Raw genomic sequence first — 18565 nt, forward strand, 5'->3', positions numbered from 1 at the left:
TCACTAATTGTACACACATTACTCAGTATGCACAGCGATGCTCGTGACTTGTGTAAAAGTCGACCGCTATACATTTATTTAGTGAGTCAGACCTACATTTCTAGACTTGTAGTCGAGTATATCATATATATACAGTATATCATAAGTTTATTTTCACTTCAAATCCCCTTTAAAGCATCTTATTGCAGCTGAGGGCATTTCATATGTTCTGTGACATGTTTCTGTACTGTTTCGGCTATTACTTGTTATCAGATATGTGAAGCATTACGAACTGGAAGGGCCATGTTCAAATATTGAGACACTTCTGAAGAAAATTGCTGTGAAACTGGGAAAGACTCAGAAAGTGAAAGCTCTGACTGGTGTGGGTAAGTTCTCTAAACATTTTAGCATCTTTTTACTTGATTATGCCAGTTTTCTTGAGGATCCATGCCTGTAAAACCTAACTCAATGCACATTAAAGTGAATGTTATTTTTTGGATTATTACATTTATCGTTAAGAGTTTTCGTTTTAAAATGGTAAATATTGCACGTGAAGGTAAATTTACTAGTGATTGGAGCTTCTGTAGAAAATCAATTAATAGCCCAACATTGTATTGCCTCCTGCTATATCTGTCTACAAAGACTGCTGACATGGCTGTACCTGCCTCTCAGCCAAATTGATGAAATTTAAAGTGTACCTGAGACGAGAAAAATAAAGTTATACATACCTGGGGCTTCCTCCAGACCCCTGTAGGCTGATCGTTCCTTCACTGTCTTTCCAGGCCACCTGGATCCTCCGCCAGGCGGCCTGGTAATTCTGCGGGCAATTGTGCTCCCGTGGCCAGGAACGTTCCAAACGCGGGGGACAATGGAGGGATAAAGAGCGGCGCATGCTTTACATCATCCTCTAGATTGTAAGCCTCTGGGCCTACCTGATCATGCACCTCCATTACTGTGAACCCATGCTAGGCATCTGAGTTAACTCAACTTGCCTAATCTCCATGCTCCCATCCAGTGACTGACTAAGCATTACCTTGTACTCATACTGTGCTGCGTGATCTGGTTTTTCTTGTATTCCTGTATTGTCATATTGCTGTATGTCACCCCTAAATATTGTCTGTAACCTAAACTAATGTCCAGCACTGCGTAATATGTTGGCACTTTATAAATACAATAAATAAATAAATGTAGCGGGCAGCTGAGCGGCACAAACAATGGGATCGTCAGGGGATCACGCCTGATTATCAGCTGAGGCAGTCGTTATCGTACATTCATAGAGATTCAAAGTCACATGCAATTTTATTGGTCTAATTCTGCAATATGTGATGGCGTGCACGACATTCAGAGAGATGGAGCGTGTATTCTTGCCCTGTGTAGCTCACGCCACCAGGTAGTAGTTAAATAAATAACAAAAACTGGGACATCACTGGGAAAAAAATCTTCCCAACACTGGATGGCAGTCAGATGAAATCCCTGCATCAATTCTGCCAGGAACTTCTTAGTAATTATAGCCTGGATATCCTTCAATGCATGGAAAGCGTCTAAGCCATTTTTAATAATACAACAGCTTTGCAATCCAAGTAACAAGGGCGTAACTAGGAATCACTCGGCTTCCCCGCGAAACTTTGGATGGGTAACCCCCCTCCCCCTGCTTTCTGTACAGGTAAACTGAGTACTAGTGTTACTCAGTTTACTAGTGCACACTTAAATATGTTTTCCCCATGCAGATAAAACAGACAGCAGTGAAGCACTGCAGGCATTTTCTCAATTACATTAGCTTCTGTGATAAAACATGCATGCATCTGCATGGTGTGCACAAAAAGCATACAGAAAAATGACAGATAAGTGTGCTCCCAGCCTCAGCTTATTACACTCACTCTGTCCATCTCTGATGGAGCAGAACTGGCTATGCAGACTTCTCCACCATCACTACAGTAGAGAGCACTTGGGGAGGGGTAGAAAGGTAGGGGGCTGTACACAAGAGCCTGCTGCACACTTAATAGGGACTGTCGACAAATCTTTGTCTACAAAACTTTGTATGATTCTTTATCAGTGGCTGAGCAGATGCAGTCATCAGAACAATTGTGCAGAGAGCAGAAAGATTTTTCTCTCCCTGGCCAGACTCCTCAAGCATCTCCACAGTACACAGCACTTGGGGAGGGGTAGAGAGGTTGAGGGTAGAGCAGCGCTGTACACAAGACCCTGCTGAACACTGAATAGGGATTGTCTACAAATCTTTGTACGATTCCTTATCAGTGGCTGAGCAGTTGCAGTCATTACAACAATGGCGCAAAGAGCAGAACGTTTTTTCTCTCCGTGCCCTTTGCCAGTCTCTCAGGACAGGGAAAAGAAACTTCTCCACTCACGGGGCCCCCGGTGAGTTCTGGGCTCCCCTGTGGCTGCATGCCTTGCAGGTGCCATAGTTATGCCCCTACTTAGTAACATGAGTCTGCCAGTTTTAAACTTTTTAAATGTAAAATTTTTATCACATACTGTATATCAGTACTTAAGCTTTGTAGTATTTTTGAAAAGGAGCGTAACAATGCAGCAGAATTCATCATGTACAACTTCTCAATGCTCCTCCTGCAGTTATTGATCACTAGTAATTTACAGTAATTGAGTATAATTACATACCATATTTTTCGGAATATATGATGCTCGGGCATATAAGAAACCCCTAGGTTTAGAGGGGAAAAACCGGGAATAATAATAAAAAGAAAACCTAGGTGTCTATGGTGCAGGGGTGTCTTGACCCAAATCCCCCCCCTCCCCCCCCCCAACTGTTAGCTACACTGACCCCTGCTACACGACCCTACACTTGACTTACCCCTGCTGCCACCACCAACTACACTACACTACATTATGCTTCACTAACCTTTGCTGCTGCCACCACCAACTACACCACTCTTCACTAACCCCTGTTGCCACCAGCAGCTACACTGCACAACACTTCACTAACCCCTGCTGCTGCCGCCAACTAGACTGCACTACGCTTCACTAACTCCTGCTGCCACCACCAGCTACACTACACTATACTTCACTGACTAACCCATGAAACACAATATGGGTGAAAGTGGCGCCCTGGTGTGTATAAAATTCTTTAAAAACAAATAAAAACGAAATAAAGGGAGGTAGCTTACCTCAAATAAAATCTTTGTAACAACAAAAGATTTTTATTATTAAGCACAGGCAACGCGTTTCACAGGTCTAAGCCCACTTCCTCAGGCCAATATCAGTGCCTAAAATAATAATAATTTGGACTCCTCAGTACAATCATATACAAAATCAATAAATAAATCAATACACAGTGGCCTCAATTCACTGAGCTTTATCAAACACTTTATCAAACGTTTGATAATTTACCTCATGGGTAAAATCTAATTTTGAATTCACTAAGGTGTTATATATTTATCGAATGTTTTATCGATAAAACGTTCAGTAAATCTATAACACTTTAGTGAATTCAAAATTAGATTTACCCATGAGGTAAATTATCAAACGTTTGATAAAGTGTTTGATAAAGCTCCGTGAATTGAGGCCACTATTGACTAGAAAACATATAGTTGGAGGAATTATGTTAAAACATTAGATACAGTACTACAGGATGGGCCATTTATATGGATACACCTTAATAAAATGGGATTGGTTGGTGATATTAACTTCCTGTTTGTAGCACATTAGTATATGTGAGGGGAAAACGTTTCAAGATGGGTGGTGGCCATTTTGAAGTCGGCCATTTTGAATCCAACTTTTGTTTTTTTCAATAGGAAGAGGGTCATGTGACACATCAAACTTATTGGGAATTTCACAAGAAAAGCAATGGTGTGCTTGGTTTTAACGTAACTTTATCCTTTCATGAGTTATTTACAATTTTCTGACCACTTATAAAATGTGTTCAATTGTGTTGAATTGTAAATGCAACCCTCTTTTTCCACTCTCCACACACTGATAGCAACATAGCAGGAGAAATGCTAGCACAGACTTCCAGTATCCATAGTTTCAGGTGCTGCATATCTCGTATCTTCATAGCATAGACAATTTCCTTCAGATGACCCCAAAGATAAAAGTCTAAGGGGGTCAGATCGGGAGACCTTGGGGGCCATTCAACTGGCTCTCAACGACCAATCCACTTTCCAGGAAACTGTTCATCTAGGAATGCTCGGAACCTGACACCCATAATGTGGTGGTGCACCATCTTGCTGGAAAAACTCAGGGAACGTGCCAGCTTCAGTGCATAAAGAGGAAAACACATCATCATGTAGCAATTTCACATATCCAGTGTCCTTGAGGTTTCCATTAATGAAGAATGGCCCCACTATCTTTGTTCCCCATATACCACACCACACCACACCATACCATCATTTTTTTTTTTTGTTCCAACAGTCTTGGAGGGATCTATCCAATATGGGATAGTGTCAGACCAATAGCGGTGGTTTTGTTTGTTAACTTCACCATTCACATAAAAGTTTGCCTCATGACTGAACAAAATCTTCTGCGTAAACTGAGGGTCCTGTTCCAATTTTTGTTTTGCCCATTCTGCAAGTTCAGTGCGCCAATCTGGGTCATCCTCATTGAGATGCTGCAGTAGCTGGAGTTTGTAAGGGTGCTATTTGTGAGTAGCTAATATCCGCCAAAGGGATGTTCAACTAACGCCACTCCTTAGTGACATGTGGGCTCTTGCTGAATAAAGCTAGGACAGCCACTGATGTTTCTTCATTAGTGACAGATTTCATGTATCCACATTGGATTTTTGGCAAATCCAACACTGAACCAGTTTCACAAAACTTAGCAAGCAGTTTACTAACTGTAGCATAGAGATGGATGGTCTCGTAGTGTGTCTTGCATTGAAATCTGCTGCAATGACCCGATTACTGCGTTCACCAGACATCAACACAATTTCTATCCGCTCCTCACGTGTTAACCTCGGCGACGACAAAGAGAAACTTGTAAATAACTCATGAAAGAATAAAGTTATGTTAAAACCAAGCACACCATTGTTTTTATTGTGAAATTCCCAATACGTTTGATGTGTCACATGACCCTCTTCCTATTGAAAAAACAAAAGTTGGATTCAAAATGGCCGACTTCAAAATGGCCGCCATGGTCACCACCCATCTTGAAAAGTTTCCCCCCTCACATATACTAATATACTAATGTGCCACAAACAGGAAGTTAATATCACCAACCATTCCCATTTTATTAAGGTGTATCCATATACGGTAAATAGCCCACCCTGTATTTACATATGCAGCTCATTAGAAATTATACACATATCCATGCATACATATATCTGTGTTAGAGAATATTCCCTGTTATACATAAAATCTTTTGCAAATTATCAATACAATAGTTTAGCATTCACGATATAAGTTCGAATGAATTGTGCTTTTCGCATTATAATTCACTGCTGCCATCTAGTGGGGACAAAATTGTTATATTTTTTTCAACCTCCTATGTTTTTAAACATGAGCACTGGCATAACCCAGTACTCACATACACCTTGCTCATGTCGTCATATGACATCACCACCAAACCGCTGCCCTCTTCCTGCCCCAACAGAGTCTATTTAGTCCTGACGGAGGGAAGTTCTCGTTTAATGAGGTTTTTCCATTTGATAAGTGTCATCTTTACCTATTCGCTCTCCATGATACTGCGGTAGTCAGTGCTCCCCCTACTGTCTTATTCTAGCACAATATCTATATATTGTTATACCATACCAGTGACCAGTCAGCTTTTAATATGCAGAATAGCGAGATGGACCAGATCCAGCGCTACCTGCAGCCTGTCTATTTGTTGCTCACTGGCCAAGTAATTATAGTAAGTTTTACATTTGTGTAGAAATACAGGTCCTTCTCAAAAAATTCGCATATTGTGATAAAGTTCATTATTTTCTGTAATGTACTGATAAACATTAGACTTTCATATATTTTAGATTCATTACACACAACTGAAGTAGTTCAAGCCTTTTATTGTTTTAATATTGATGATTTTGGCATACAGCTCATGAAAACCCAAAATTCCTATCTCAAAAAATTAGCATATCATGAAAAGGTTCTCTAAACGAGCTATTAACCTAATCATCTGAATCAACTAATTAACTCTAAACACCTGCAAAAGATTCCTAAGGCTTTTAAAAACTCCCAGCCTGGTTCATTACTCAAAACCGCAATCATGGGTAAGACTGCCGACCTGACTGCTGTCCAGAAGGCCATCATTGACACCCTCAAGCAAGAAGGTGAGACACTGAAAGAAATTTCTGAACGAATAGGCTGTTCCCAGAGTGCTGTATCAAGACACCTCAGTGTGGTAGAAAACGCTGCACAACGAGAAGAGGTGACCAGACCCTGAGGACGATTGTGGAGAAGGACCGATTTCAGACCTTGGGGGACCTGCGGAAGCAGTGGACTGAGTCTGAAGTAGAAACATCCAAAGCCACCGTGTACAGGCGTGTGCAGGAAATGGGCTACAGGTGCCGCATTCCCCAGGTCAAGCCACTTTTGAACCAGAAACAGTGTCAGAAGCGCCTGACCTGGGCTACAGAGAAGCAGCACTGGACTGTTGCTCAGTGGTCCAAAGTACTTTTTTCGGATGAAAGCAACTTTTGCATGTTATTCGGAAATCAAGGTGCCAGAGTCTGGAGGAAGACTGGGGAGAGGGAAATGCCAAAATGCCTGAAGTCCAGTGTCAAGTACCCACAGTCAGTGATGCCATGTCAGCTGCTGGTGTTGGTCCACTGTGTTTTATCAAGGGCAGGGTCAATGCAGCTACCTATCAGATTTTGAAGCACTTCATGCTTCCATCTGCTGAAAAGCTTTATGGAGATAATTTCATTTTTCAGCACGACCTAGCACCTGATCACAGTGCCAAAACCACTGGTAAATGGTTTACTGACCATGGTATTACTGTGCTCAATTGGCCTGCTAACTCTCCTCACCTGAACCCCATAGAGAATCTGTGGGATATTGTGAAGAGAAAGTTGAGAGACGCAAGACCCAACAATCTGGATGAACTTAAGGCCACTATTGAAGCATCCTGGGCCTCCATAACACCTGAGCAGTGCCACAGGCTGATTGCCTCCATGCCATGCTGCATTGAAGCAGTCATTTCTGCAAAAGGATTCCCGACCAAGTATTGAGTGCATAACTGAACATAATTATTTGAAGGTTGACTTTTTTGTTTTAAAAACACTTTTCTTTTATTGGTCGGATGAAATATGCTAATTTTTTGAGATAGGAATTTTGGGTTTTCATGAGTTGTATGCCAAAATCATCAAAATTAAAACAATAAAAGGCTTGAACTACTTCAGTTGTGTGTAATGAATCTAAAATATATGAAAGTCTAATGTTTATCAGTACAATACAGAAAATAATGAACTTTATCACAATATGCTAATTTTTTTAGAAGGACCTGTACATTTGTCCAAGTCAATTCTGTTTTTTAAGTTTGCATAATGCTCAAGTTTGTATCAACTGAATTTTCTGGCCCCTAACTTATTATTATTATTTATGATTACACTTAGCCTATTGCAGTTTGATCATCTTTGGACGAATGTATTTGTATTGATAATTTGCAAAAGATTTTATGTATAACGTGGAATATTATCTTACACAGAGATATATATGCATGGATATGTGTATAATTTCTAATGAGCTGCATATGTAAATAGTATTGGATCTAATGTTTGAACATAATTCCAACTATAATGTATGTTTTCTAGTCAATACTGTGTATTGATTTATTTATTGGTTTTGAATATATTTGTACTGAGGAGTCCTACCTATTATTACTTTAGATACTGTCATTGGACTGAGAAAGCTGGCTTAGATCTGTGAAATGCGTTGCCTGTGCTTAATTGTAAAAATCTTTTGTTGATACAAAGATTTTGTTATTTGAGGTAAGCTACCTTTCTTTCTTTCTTTCGTTTTTATTTGTTTTTAAAGAATTTTATACACACTAGGGAACCTCGTTCACCCATATTGTGCTTATACAGTGGGTTACAAAAGTATTCGGCAGCCTTGAAGTTTTCCACATTTTGTCATATTACTGCCACAAACATGAATCAATTTTATTGGAATTCCACATGAAAGACCAACACAAAGTGGTGTACACATGAGAAGTGGAACGAAAATCGCACATGATTCCAAACATATTTTTACAAATAAATGACTGCAAAGTGATGTGTGCATAATTATTCGGCCCCCTTTGATCTGAGTGCAGTCAGTTGCCTATAGACATTGTCTAATGACTAAATAGCGTGCACTTGTGTGTAATCTAATGTACAGTGGAGGAAATAATTATTTGACCCCTCACTGATTTTGTAAGTTTGTCCAATGACAAAGAAATGAAAAGTCTCAGAACAGTATCATTTCAATGGTAGGTTTATTTTAACAGTGGCAGATAGCACATCAAAAGGAAAATCGAAAAAATAACCTTAAATAAAAGATAGCAACTGATTTGCATTTCATTGAGTGAAATAAGTTTTTGAACCCCTACCAACCATTAAGAGTTCTGGCTCCCACAGAGTGGTTAGACACTTCTACTCAATTAGTCACCCTCATTAAGGACACCTGTCTTAACTAGTCACCTGTATAAAAGACACCAGTCCACAGAATCAATCAATCAAGCAGACTCCAAACTCTCCAACATGGGAAAGACCAAAGAGCTGTCCAAGGATGTCAGAGACAAAATTGTAGACCTGCACAAGGCTGAAATGGGCTACAAAACCATTAGCAAGAAGCTGGGAGAGAAGGTGACAACTGTTGGTGCGATTGTTCGAAAATGGAAGGAGCACAAAATGACCATCAATCGACCTCGCTCTGGGGCTCCATGCAAGATCTCACCTCGTGGGGTGTCAATGGTTCTGAGAAAGGTGAAACAGCATCCTAGAACTACACGGGAGGAGTTAGTGAATGACCTCGAATTAGCAGGGACCACAGTCACCAAGAAAACCATTGGAAACACATTACACCGCAATGGATTAAAATCCTGCAGGGCTCACAAGGTCCCCCTGCTTAAGAAGGCACATGTGCAGGCCCGTCTGAAGTTTGCCAATGAACACCTGAATGATTCTGTGAGTGACTGGGAGAAGGTGCTGTGGTCTGATGAGACCAAAATAGAGCTCTTTGGCATTAACTCAACTCGCTGTGTTTGGAGGAAGAAAAATGCTGCCTATGACCCCCAAAACCCCGTCCCCACCGTCAAGCATAGGGGTGGAAACATTTTGCTTTGGGGGTGTTTTTCTGCTAAGGGCACAGGACAACTTAATCGCATTAACGGGAAAATGGACGGAGCCATGTATCGTGAAATCCTGAACGACAACCTCCTTCCCTCTGCCAGGAAACTGAAAATGGGTCGTGGATGGGTGTTCCAGCACGACAATGACCCAAAACATACAGCAAAGGCAACAAAGGAGTGGCTCAAGAAGAAGCACATTAAGGTCATGGAGTGGCCTAGTCAGTCTCAGGACCTTAATCCAATAGAAAACCTATGAAGGGAGCTCAAGCTCAGAGTTGCACAGAGACAGCCTCGAAACCTTAGGGATTTAGAGATGATCTGCAAAGAGGAGTGGACCAACATTCCTCCTAAAATGTGTGCAAACTTGGTCATCAATTACAAGAAACGTTTGACCTCTGTGCTTGCAAACAAGGGTTTTTCCACTAAGTATTAAGTCTTTTATTGTTAGAGGGTTCAAAAACTTATTTCACTCAATGAAATGCAAATCAGTTGCTATCTTTTATTTAAGGTTATTTTTTCGATTTTCCTTTTGATGTGCTATCTGCCACTGTTAAAATAAACCTACCATTGAAATGATACTGTTCTGAGACTTTTCATTTCTTTGTCATTGGACAAACTTACAAAATCAGTGAGGGGTCAAATAATTATTTCCTCCACTGTAAGTACAAATACAGCTGCTCTGTGAGGGCCTCAGAGGTTGTCTAAGAGAATATTGGGAGCAACAACACCGTGAAGTCCAAAGAACACACAAGACAGGTCAGGGATCAGGTTATTGAGAAATTTAAAGCAGGCTTAGGCTACAAAAAGATTTCCAAATCCTTGAACATCCCAAGGAGCACTGTTCAAGCGATCATTCAGAAATGGAAAGAGTATGGCACAACTGTAAACCTTCCAAGACAAGGCCGTCCACCTAAACTCACAGGCCGAACAAGGAGAGTGCTAATCAGAAATGCAGTCAAGAGGCCCATGGTGACTCTGGACGAGCTGCAGAGATCTACAGCTCAGGTGGGAGACTCTGTCCATAGGACAACTATTAGTCATGCACTGTACAAAATTGGCCTTTATGGAAGAGTAGCAAGAAGAAAGGCATTGTTTACAGAAAGCATAAGAAGTCCTGTTTGCAGTTTGCCACAAGCCATGTGGGGGACACAGCAACCATGTGGAAGAAAGTGCTCTGGTCAGATGAGACCAAAATGAAACTTTTTGGCCAAAATGCAAAACGCTATGTGTGGCAGAAAACTAACACTGCACATCACTCTGAACACACCATCCCCACTGTCAAATATGGTGGTGGCAGCATCATGCTCGGGGGGTGCTTCTCTTCAGCAGGGACAGGGAAGCTGGTCAGGGTTGATGGGAAGATGGATGGAGCCAAATACAGGGCAAACTTGGAAGGAAACCTCTTGGAGACTGCAAAAGACTTGAGACTGGGGCGAAGGTTCTCCTTCCATTAGGACAATGACCCTAAACATAAAGCCAGGGCAACAATGGAATGGTTTAAAACAAAACATATCTATGTGTTAGAATGGCCCAGTCAAAGTCCAGATCTAAATCCAATCGAGAATCTGTGGCAAGATCTGAAAAATGCTGTTCACAAAAGCTGTCCATCTAATCTGACTGAGCTGGAGCTGTTTTGCAAAGAAGAATGGGCAAGGATTTCAGTCTCTAGATGTGCAAAGCTGGTAGAGACATACCCTAAAAGACTGGCAACTGTAATTACAGCAAAAGGTGGTTCTACAAAGTATTTACTCAGGGGGCTGAATAATTACGCACACCCCACTTTGCAGTTATTTATTTGTAAAAAATGTTTGGAATGATGTATGATTTTCGATCCACTTCTCACATGTACACCACTTTGTATTGGTCTTTCACGTGGAATTCCAATAAAATTGATGCATGTTTGTGGCAGTAACATGACAAAATGTGGAAAACTTCAAGGGGGCCGAATACTTTTGCAACCCACTGTATACCCCCCAACATATCCTGTTGGAGGGGTTCAGACAGACTGCATGTGGTTCACACCACAGGGGAAAACTGTCCATTTTTCTAAGAGCGACTGCCAGCGGGTCCAGTTGGACCACCCCGAGTGGAGTCGGGTTTATGGTCTCCACCTGCTTTTTGCGGTCGGTTGCCCCTCTGCAACCCGCCTTTGTGAGTCGTTTTCATTATACCACTTATATATTATACCATTATACATTATACTAAGACGTATTACGCGATTGGGCTCCCGTCCTTTTTGTGTTTCCTGTGTCTTCTTTTTCAGGGTGTCAAGACACCCCTACCAAACCCATGAAACTAGATGATCTGTATAGACAAGGGGTGGGGGGAATGGGAGGAGAGAGAGGAGAGCGCACTCAGAAGGGTAGCAGTTGTCCCTGGCAAGCCTGCCGGGGAATGATCTCACCTTTAGGACTGACTGACTAGCCCATATGGGTCTGTCAGCAGTCTAGCTTTGTCCCTCTCTATGCCGGGGACGCAGGCAGCAGTGGTGCTTTCAAACAGGATCGGTCACATCAGCTGATCTCCATAGATGGCCGCTCACTGGGTCTTGTTGGATGAAAAGCCTGGAGGCTATGTGTGCAAGTTTGTTAGCTGCACTCTGATCTTCCACTATGTGTGGGGATAGAGTGTGCTGCTGAAGGTTTCTGGAAGGTGCAGTGCGTGCAGAAAGAATACACGGCAAAGTCCGTGTTTGGTTGAAAAAATAAGAAAATGTTTATTACGCAACGCGTTTCTGGAGAGAAGCTTTCTCCTTTCTTCAGGCGAAAAACATTTGTACAAGTGTTCAGTACATTTAAATACAATAAGACAGACTGTGATTGGTTAACAAAGGTAACAAGCTGGCCAATGCATGTGGGTATGCAAATACAAATCCCAAAATCCTTTGCAGTCTTGGAGGGAAAAAAGTCCAAGTTTAACTATGATAAAATCAAGTTAAAAAATAAAAATACTGAAGTTAAAAGGTATTGATAAATAATGGGTGGGAATTGTTTTATACATATATATATGAAAAAATGTGATAAAATATAAGAAATTAATTAAAAACGCCATAACTGGCTTCATTGCAGTCTATAAAGGATATACAAATATATTGATCAGATTAAGGTGCAATAAGCACACAGGTTCTTTAGGTGGCAGCAAAGCACCCAAACAAAAAAACACAAAGGGTAAAAACAACCACTGGGACTATTATGGATACTCTGTGGTTGGATTAATGAAAGTAACATTAATGGTAATTATGAACGCATAATGGGAAAAAAATAAATAAATAAAAAATATATAATAATATAATAATAAAAAAAATTGCAATATAATCATATATACAGAAAGGCAGGTTATTTCACTGTATTCAACCAGAAAATTATAAAACTATAATACGGATTCTAGTTCACCATATTTTCAATTGCAACATTCAGACCATCTGGTGTTAAAGTTTCTAACTGTAAAATCCAAAAGGTCTCTCTATTACAGAGATTCCTAAAACGGTTGAATTTGTTTCCATCAAAAATTTGTTCTAAGATGGTGATCTTCATTAAAGATGGGTCTCTATTATGAAAGTCATCAAAGTGTTTAGAGACACTGTGTTTTGAATAGCCCTTTCTGATGTTTTCCCTATGCTTATTAATACGTTTATGCAATTTTTGTTTGGTGCGGCCTATATATTGTAAATTGCAAGGGCATTCTAGCAAATAAATTACATAGTCTGATTTACAAGTCAGGCACTGGTTGATCTGCCAGACTTTGTTGTTGATGGATGATTTATACTCCTTTCGGGCCATTTTGCATATTTTTGCAACATAGACATTTGTTTCCTCTGCAGCAGAAAGAGCTGTTCTTTGTTGTATTTGTTCTTCTGCTGCAGAGGATAGATATCACAATATGAAAAAAAGAGGAAAAGGTGGTATCTTACCTCGCTAAGATGTCTAGATTCTATATAGGGATAAATAAATTTATTGCACACTTTCAGATAACACATTTCGTGAGTCACGCGCTCACTTCCTCAGGTCAATTAAGTGCCAAAAGGGCTTGATTCAGGAACTCTGGGCACCTCGAGCTGAAAGTGTGCAATACACTAATTTATCCTTATAGAGAATCTAGACATCTTATTGAAGTAAGATACCTTCTTTTCTCTTTTTCATATTGTGATATCTACATTTATTACACAACACCTTTGGCGTCTCTCATTCAATCTGTTTACTAGTAGTTTGACCCTCCCGAGAAGGGACGGGCTGTTTGGCCCTAACTCATCTTTTTAGAGAGAGCGACCATTAAGATTTCATCTCATCCTACTACCCGAGTGAGGGATTAGTATTCCCCACACATGCAGAAGGTGGTTGCAATTGGCAACCCTTGTTTGTGAGTACCCAGTTCTTTCTCTTGTTACCAATTCAAGTACTAAACATACTACACCATATTGGGCTCCTGTCCTTCTTTTGAATTTTTTCCTAAGGTCTACTGACCAAATCCTCCATAACCCATGAAACATCTCACCTGATCCTGCCGCCATGATCCTCTCCTCCTCTGTTTTGCTCTGGTCATCCAAAGGGGCGTCGTCATTCAGGATGAAGATCCTCAGGATCGCGGCTGCCACACTCCTCTTTGCCACAGTCTCCGTCTGTGGACTGCAGCCTTCCAGTGTACATGCACCGCCATCCTCTCTGGTTACAGTGTCCTCCTTGAACTTTCTGGTTACAGTTCCTCTCTTGTGTGACCTGCGGTTCACGTGCGCCGAGGTCAGGAATGACTTGAGGTGCACGTGCACTGCAGGTCACACAGTAGAGGTACTGTAACCAGGAAGTGCGAGGAGGACCGGGTAACCAGGGATGAATGGTGGCAGCTCGTGTACACCACAAGGCTGCAGTCTACAGGCGGAGACTGCGGAAAAGAGGAGCATGGCGGCTGGGATCCTGAAGAGCTTCATCCTGAATGACGGCTCCCCTTTGGATGACAAGAGCGAGACGAAAGAGGATAGGAGCGCGACGGCGGCTACAATGCCGTATCTGTGGAATGTAAGATGCACCCCCCCCCCCCAGTTTTGGGGAAGAAAAAGTGTGTTTTGTATAGATATGGCTAGCAAAAGGTTTGGTTCGCGCAAACTTTCGCGAACCACAATAGACTTCAATGGGGATGCGAACTTTGAAAACTAGTAACATTTATGCTGGCCACAAAAGTGATGGAGAAGATGTTTCAAGGAGTCTATCCCCTGGGGGGGGAGGGGGGCATGGATGAGTGGGATAGACGCCAAAAGTCCCGGGGAAAAATCTGGATTTGATGCAAAGCAGCGTTTTAAGCGCAGAAATCAGATTGCATGCTAAATTGGAGGCCTAAAGTGCTTTAAAACATCTTGTACACATCAATCAGGGAGTGTAATTAGAGTACTGCTTCACACTGACACACCAAACTCACTGTGTAACAAACTGCAAACAGCTGTTTGTGTAGTGACGGCTGTGCTGGACTGGTGCGCACCATGGCGAGAGTGCAGGCCGTGGCCGTTTTCAATCCCATATGGTCGCCGGGCTGTTGTAGCTCAATGATAGAACAACAGTGACTGTCCAGCTGATCGAATTTTGTCTGGCCACAATGAAGCAACAATCTTATTATCTGGGGTGTGAAACCCCGAAACTCTCATATAGCCGTCGGTCATTGCTTCATTGAGATACGCAAGCCCCTTCACCGCGGCAAGGTAACGATCACGAAGGGGAATTGACACATGTACATGCCTTTTGTTTTGTTGTTGCAGCTGCAGTGCAGCCAGGAAAATTAGGTAGGCATGTACACGCACCAGAAAAATTATTATAGTGGCCGCTGCTAGCTGAATTTTTAAGGAATCCACCTGGAGTCCTGGACCCTGTTGGTGGTGGCGGAGAAGGCAGTCAAGCGGCCTGCAGGCAGAGATGCTGTGTGGGGACCGACTTAGTCATGGGGCAGGCAGTCACACGGCGTGCAGGCAGAGATGCTGTGTTCGGGGACTGACTTAGTCTTCGGATGGGCAGTAGCCCTCTGGGATCCATGCCTCATTCATTTTTATATCACACTGCGTGCACTCACGTAGGTAGGTGGATGCACTAAATAACAGATAGGTATATGCAGTGATGGGTATTACAAATGTGTACCTGTCACACACACACGTACCGTGAACAGGTACAGTTACTGCGTGCGCTCATGTAGGTAGGTGGGTGCTCTGAACAACAGGTAGGTTTATGCAGTGCTGCTGGGTATTACAAATGTGCACCTGTCACACACACACACAGGTACCGTGAACAAGTGCAATGACTGGTGGTATTAACAATGCGTGCACTCACGTAGGTAGGTGCACTGAACAGGTGCAGTGATTGGGATGGGATTACAAATGTGCAGCTGCCTGTCACACACAAAGGTAGTCACTGAATGTGCTGGGCCTGGCAGTGGCACAGTAGGAATTAAGGGGCCAAAGGCCAGCTGCAACTGACTGACAGGGCTGTATATAATGCAAGTGGGCCACACAAAAAAAAAATCGATCACAAGAACAAGATTAGCTCTCAAAAGAGCTGTTGAGGGGTGCTTTTTTAGCAATTTTTTAACAATCTGGCCGGGGGGGGGGCATAGTGGTAAGGGGGTGGGGCACATCTGGCTGCCCATAACAGGGTGTGGGATCCAAATCTGAAGGGGGGTGGGGTTGAAATTATTATTGGGGCCCATCAGGGTAATGTGGTGGGGGCTTTTATAATGGGGGGCACATCTGTTGGTCCTGAGTGACATAAATTAATGCTGGGGGCACATATGCAATAATGGGGTGGGGGCGCTAATCCTGGGGGCACATCTGGCTATAATGGGGAACACTGATCCTGGGGACACATCTGGCTATAATGAGGGGTGCTTATTTGGGATACGCAGCTGTATATATATATATATATGTGGGGGGTCGCAAAAGCGGGGACACATCTGGCTATAATGGAGGCTGATATTGGGGGGCACATCTGGCTATACTGGGGGGTCTGATACTGGGCACACATCTGGCTATCTATCCTTGGGGGACTTAATACTGATGGCATGTCTTTTACCTACTGTAGCACTTTGTATTTTTTAGTAGAATTGAAGAAAACCTGCGCAGTAATGCAATTTTAACGGTTTTCCCTCTTTTTTCCCGCTAAAATGCGCAGAAAAAAATTCTCAGGACAAAATATCCCCCAATGAAAGTCTAGTTTATCCTGAAAAAAAACGATATCTAGATCATTTAGGTGCCGTGAGTAGGGATAAAGTTATTGCTGATTGAATAGGGAAATGGCTAAAACGTCAAAACTGCTCTGGTCAATAAGGGGAAAACAAGGTCTGGATGCGAAGTGGTTAATAATGATGAACGCAAAACTGAAAAAATTCACCTTTATTTCCAAATAAAATATTGACACCATACATTGTAATGGGGACATAATTTAAATGGTGTAATAACTGGGACAAATGGGCAAATAAAATACATAGGTTTTCATTATGGTAGCATGTATTATTTTACAGCTAAAATGGACGAAAACCGAGAAATAATGAATTTTTTCAATTTTTTTCTTAATATTCCTGTAAAAAATGCATTTAGAAAAAAAATAATTCTTAGCAAAATGTACCACCCCAAAAAAGCCTAATTTGTGGCAGAAAAAACAAGATATATATCAATTTTTTTTGATAATAAGTGATAAAGTTATTGGCAAATGTATGGGAGGTGAATATTGCTCTGATGCATAAGGTAAAAAATTACTCACGGGCTGAAATGGTTAAATAAATGTCTCATACTCATACCTGTCATTTTTGTTTTTGATAGGGGATGTCAATATAACCATACCGGACTACAGTGCTGCTGCCTATGAATTCATTCGTGCTTTTCGCAAAGGAGTCTTGGGGAGAGTGACCTTGGACTAACAAACAGTATAATTTATCTTTATGGAACAATGAAAGAAGAGGTGCCTTTGGATTACATATATCAATGTGCTGTTAGTAGCATTATGACCATTTTAATTTATTTCATCACCAGATAACAGTTTGCCTTTTGTTTCATTTGTGTACGATGGCTACAGCAGGCTGTTGAATTTACATCGTCCAGATGGAATAAGTTCTAATGGCAGAGAAATCTTACATGTGCTTACATCAGCCTTAACTTTACAACCTGCAATGCGATCAGCAGTTTGATATTACACTGAATTCCAGGATTCTTGATAAATACATTTTCTGTCCTCAACCAAATAATCTGATAAATACATTTTTATAAATACTTTATGCTCTGTTTTCCTCACAATCCTGTTGTGCTACTAGTGCGGACCCAGTGCCCAAAATAAATGATACAGGGCCTCATATTTTCTTTTGATAGAGGGTGTGACCTAGGCTGCCGAACTGCTGGAATTTATCTGCTCTACATCCACCACAGACGTTGCAGTTTGTTAATCTAGGCGAGTGAGAATAATCAGCACGCTGGGGGCATTATGGCAAACTTGGGAAGTGGCAAGTGGCCAGTAATTTACAGTGGACATTAAATACACAGCATATACTGCAGGAGTCTAATATATGGCACAATCTACCTAAGGCAAATATTTTATTACTGCTATCACAGTGCTTCCTTATTATAGCTCATTACAGTGCCTTCATTAGTGCTTCCTTCATTATAGTGTCCTCTTAATGCTCCCATTATTGCCACTTGACTACCATGCCCCCACCCCATCGTGTCCCCATTATTGTCCTCCTACTTTGTGTTTGTGATGGCTGAGCATTTGAAAGATTTCTTGTGGTGACCTAGGTCACACAGTTTCTGCCCTTCCTCCACAGTCAATACTTTGAGCAGGCACATTCATTTGATGCCTTAATTCTTCCAAATCTGTTTCTTTTGTTGGTTTTTATTTTTTCTCATTTTAAAAATCAGTGTTCCTAAGCCAAGACAATAGTAGGGCAGTGCAACACTAAAAAAAAGTGGTCCAGATGCAGGAGAGCAAACTTGGTCAGTAGTTTTTGTTTTTTTTTACTTCAAAACCAAAATTAAAAACCAAAAAGAAGCTCTCAATGGTAACCAAGTTCTTAATATAGGCAACAAGTACTATCAGTCTTCAATAGAGATCCTGGCTAAGGCGACACTCCGACCTTCAAATGCTGTACACCACCACCACACCACAAAGCAGTGGTCACTCCCCGTTACAATATGACTTTTACATGCTCCTGATGAGCCACACCAGTGATGAAACTAGTCGAGCTGCACATTGGGGACGCGCAAACGAGGTGGCGTGGTCTGACAGGACGGCTTGAGGCAGAGAGGTCTACATAGGGGGTAGAACCCAATAAAACTGTGCGCACATGACTCCACGTGTGCCAATGGCAGTGTCATTCCTAAAGAATTCTGACAACC

At 41.7% G+C, this 18565-nt stretch overlaps 1 protein-coding gene across 2 annotated transcripts in view; it reads left to right on the top strand.

Annotated features, from left to right (window-relative positions):
• The window catches only part of MTG1 (mitochondrial ribosome associated GTPase 1), a 57904-nt gene extending 40458 nt beyond the window's left edge, over window positions 1–17446 (top strand). Inside the window, exons 10-12 of one of the 2 annotated variants that reach the window (XR_011024271.1) lie at window positions 253–365; window positions 7772–7873; window positions 17000–17078. Coding sequence is in view for 1 of the 2 variants with exons in the window: in XM_068255327.1 (XP_068111428.1) it covers window positions 253–365; window positions 17000–17097 (211 nt within the window). In the remaining variant the exon portion in view is untranslated. Of the gene's footprint in view, window positions 1–252; window positions 366–7771; window positions 7874–16999 lie in introns of both variants that reach the window. The other variant, XM_068255327.1, reaches the window with a different exon arrangement.
• Window positions 17447–18565: the final 1119 nt, after the last annotated feature.

The sequence above is a fragment of the Hyperolius riggenbachi genome, chromosome 10 (assembly GCF_040937935.1).
Source record: "Hyperolius riggenbachi isolate aHypRig1 chromosome 10, aHypRig1.pri, whole genome shotgun sequence".
Classification (NCBI taxonomy): Eukaryota; Metazoa; Chordata; class Amphibia; order Anura; family Hyperoliidae; genus Hyperolius; species Hyperolius riggenbachi.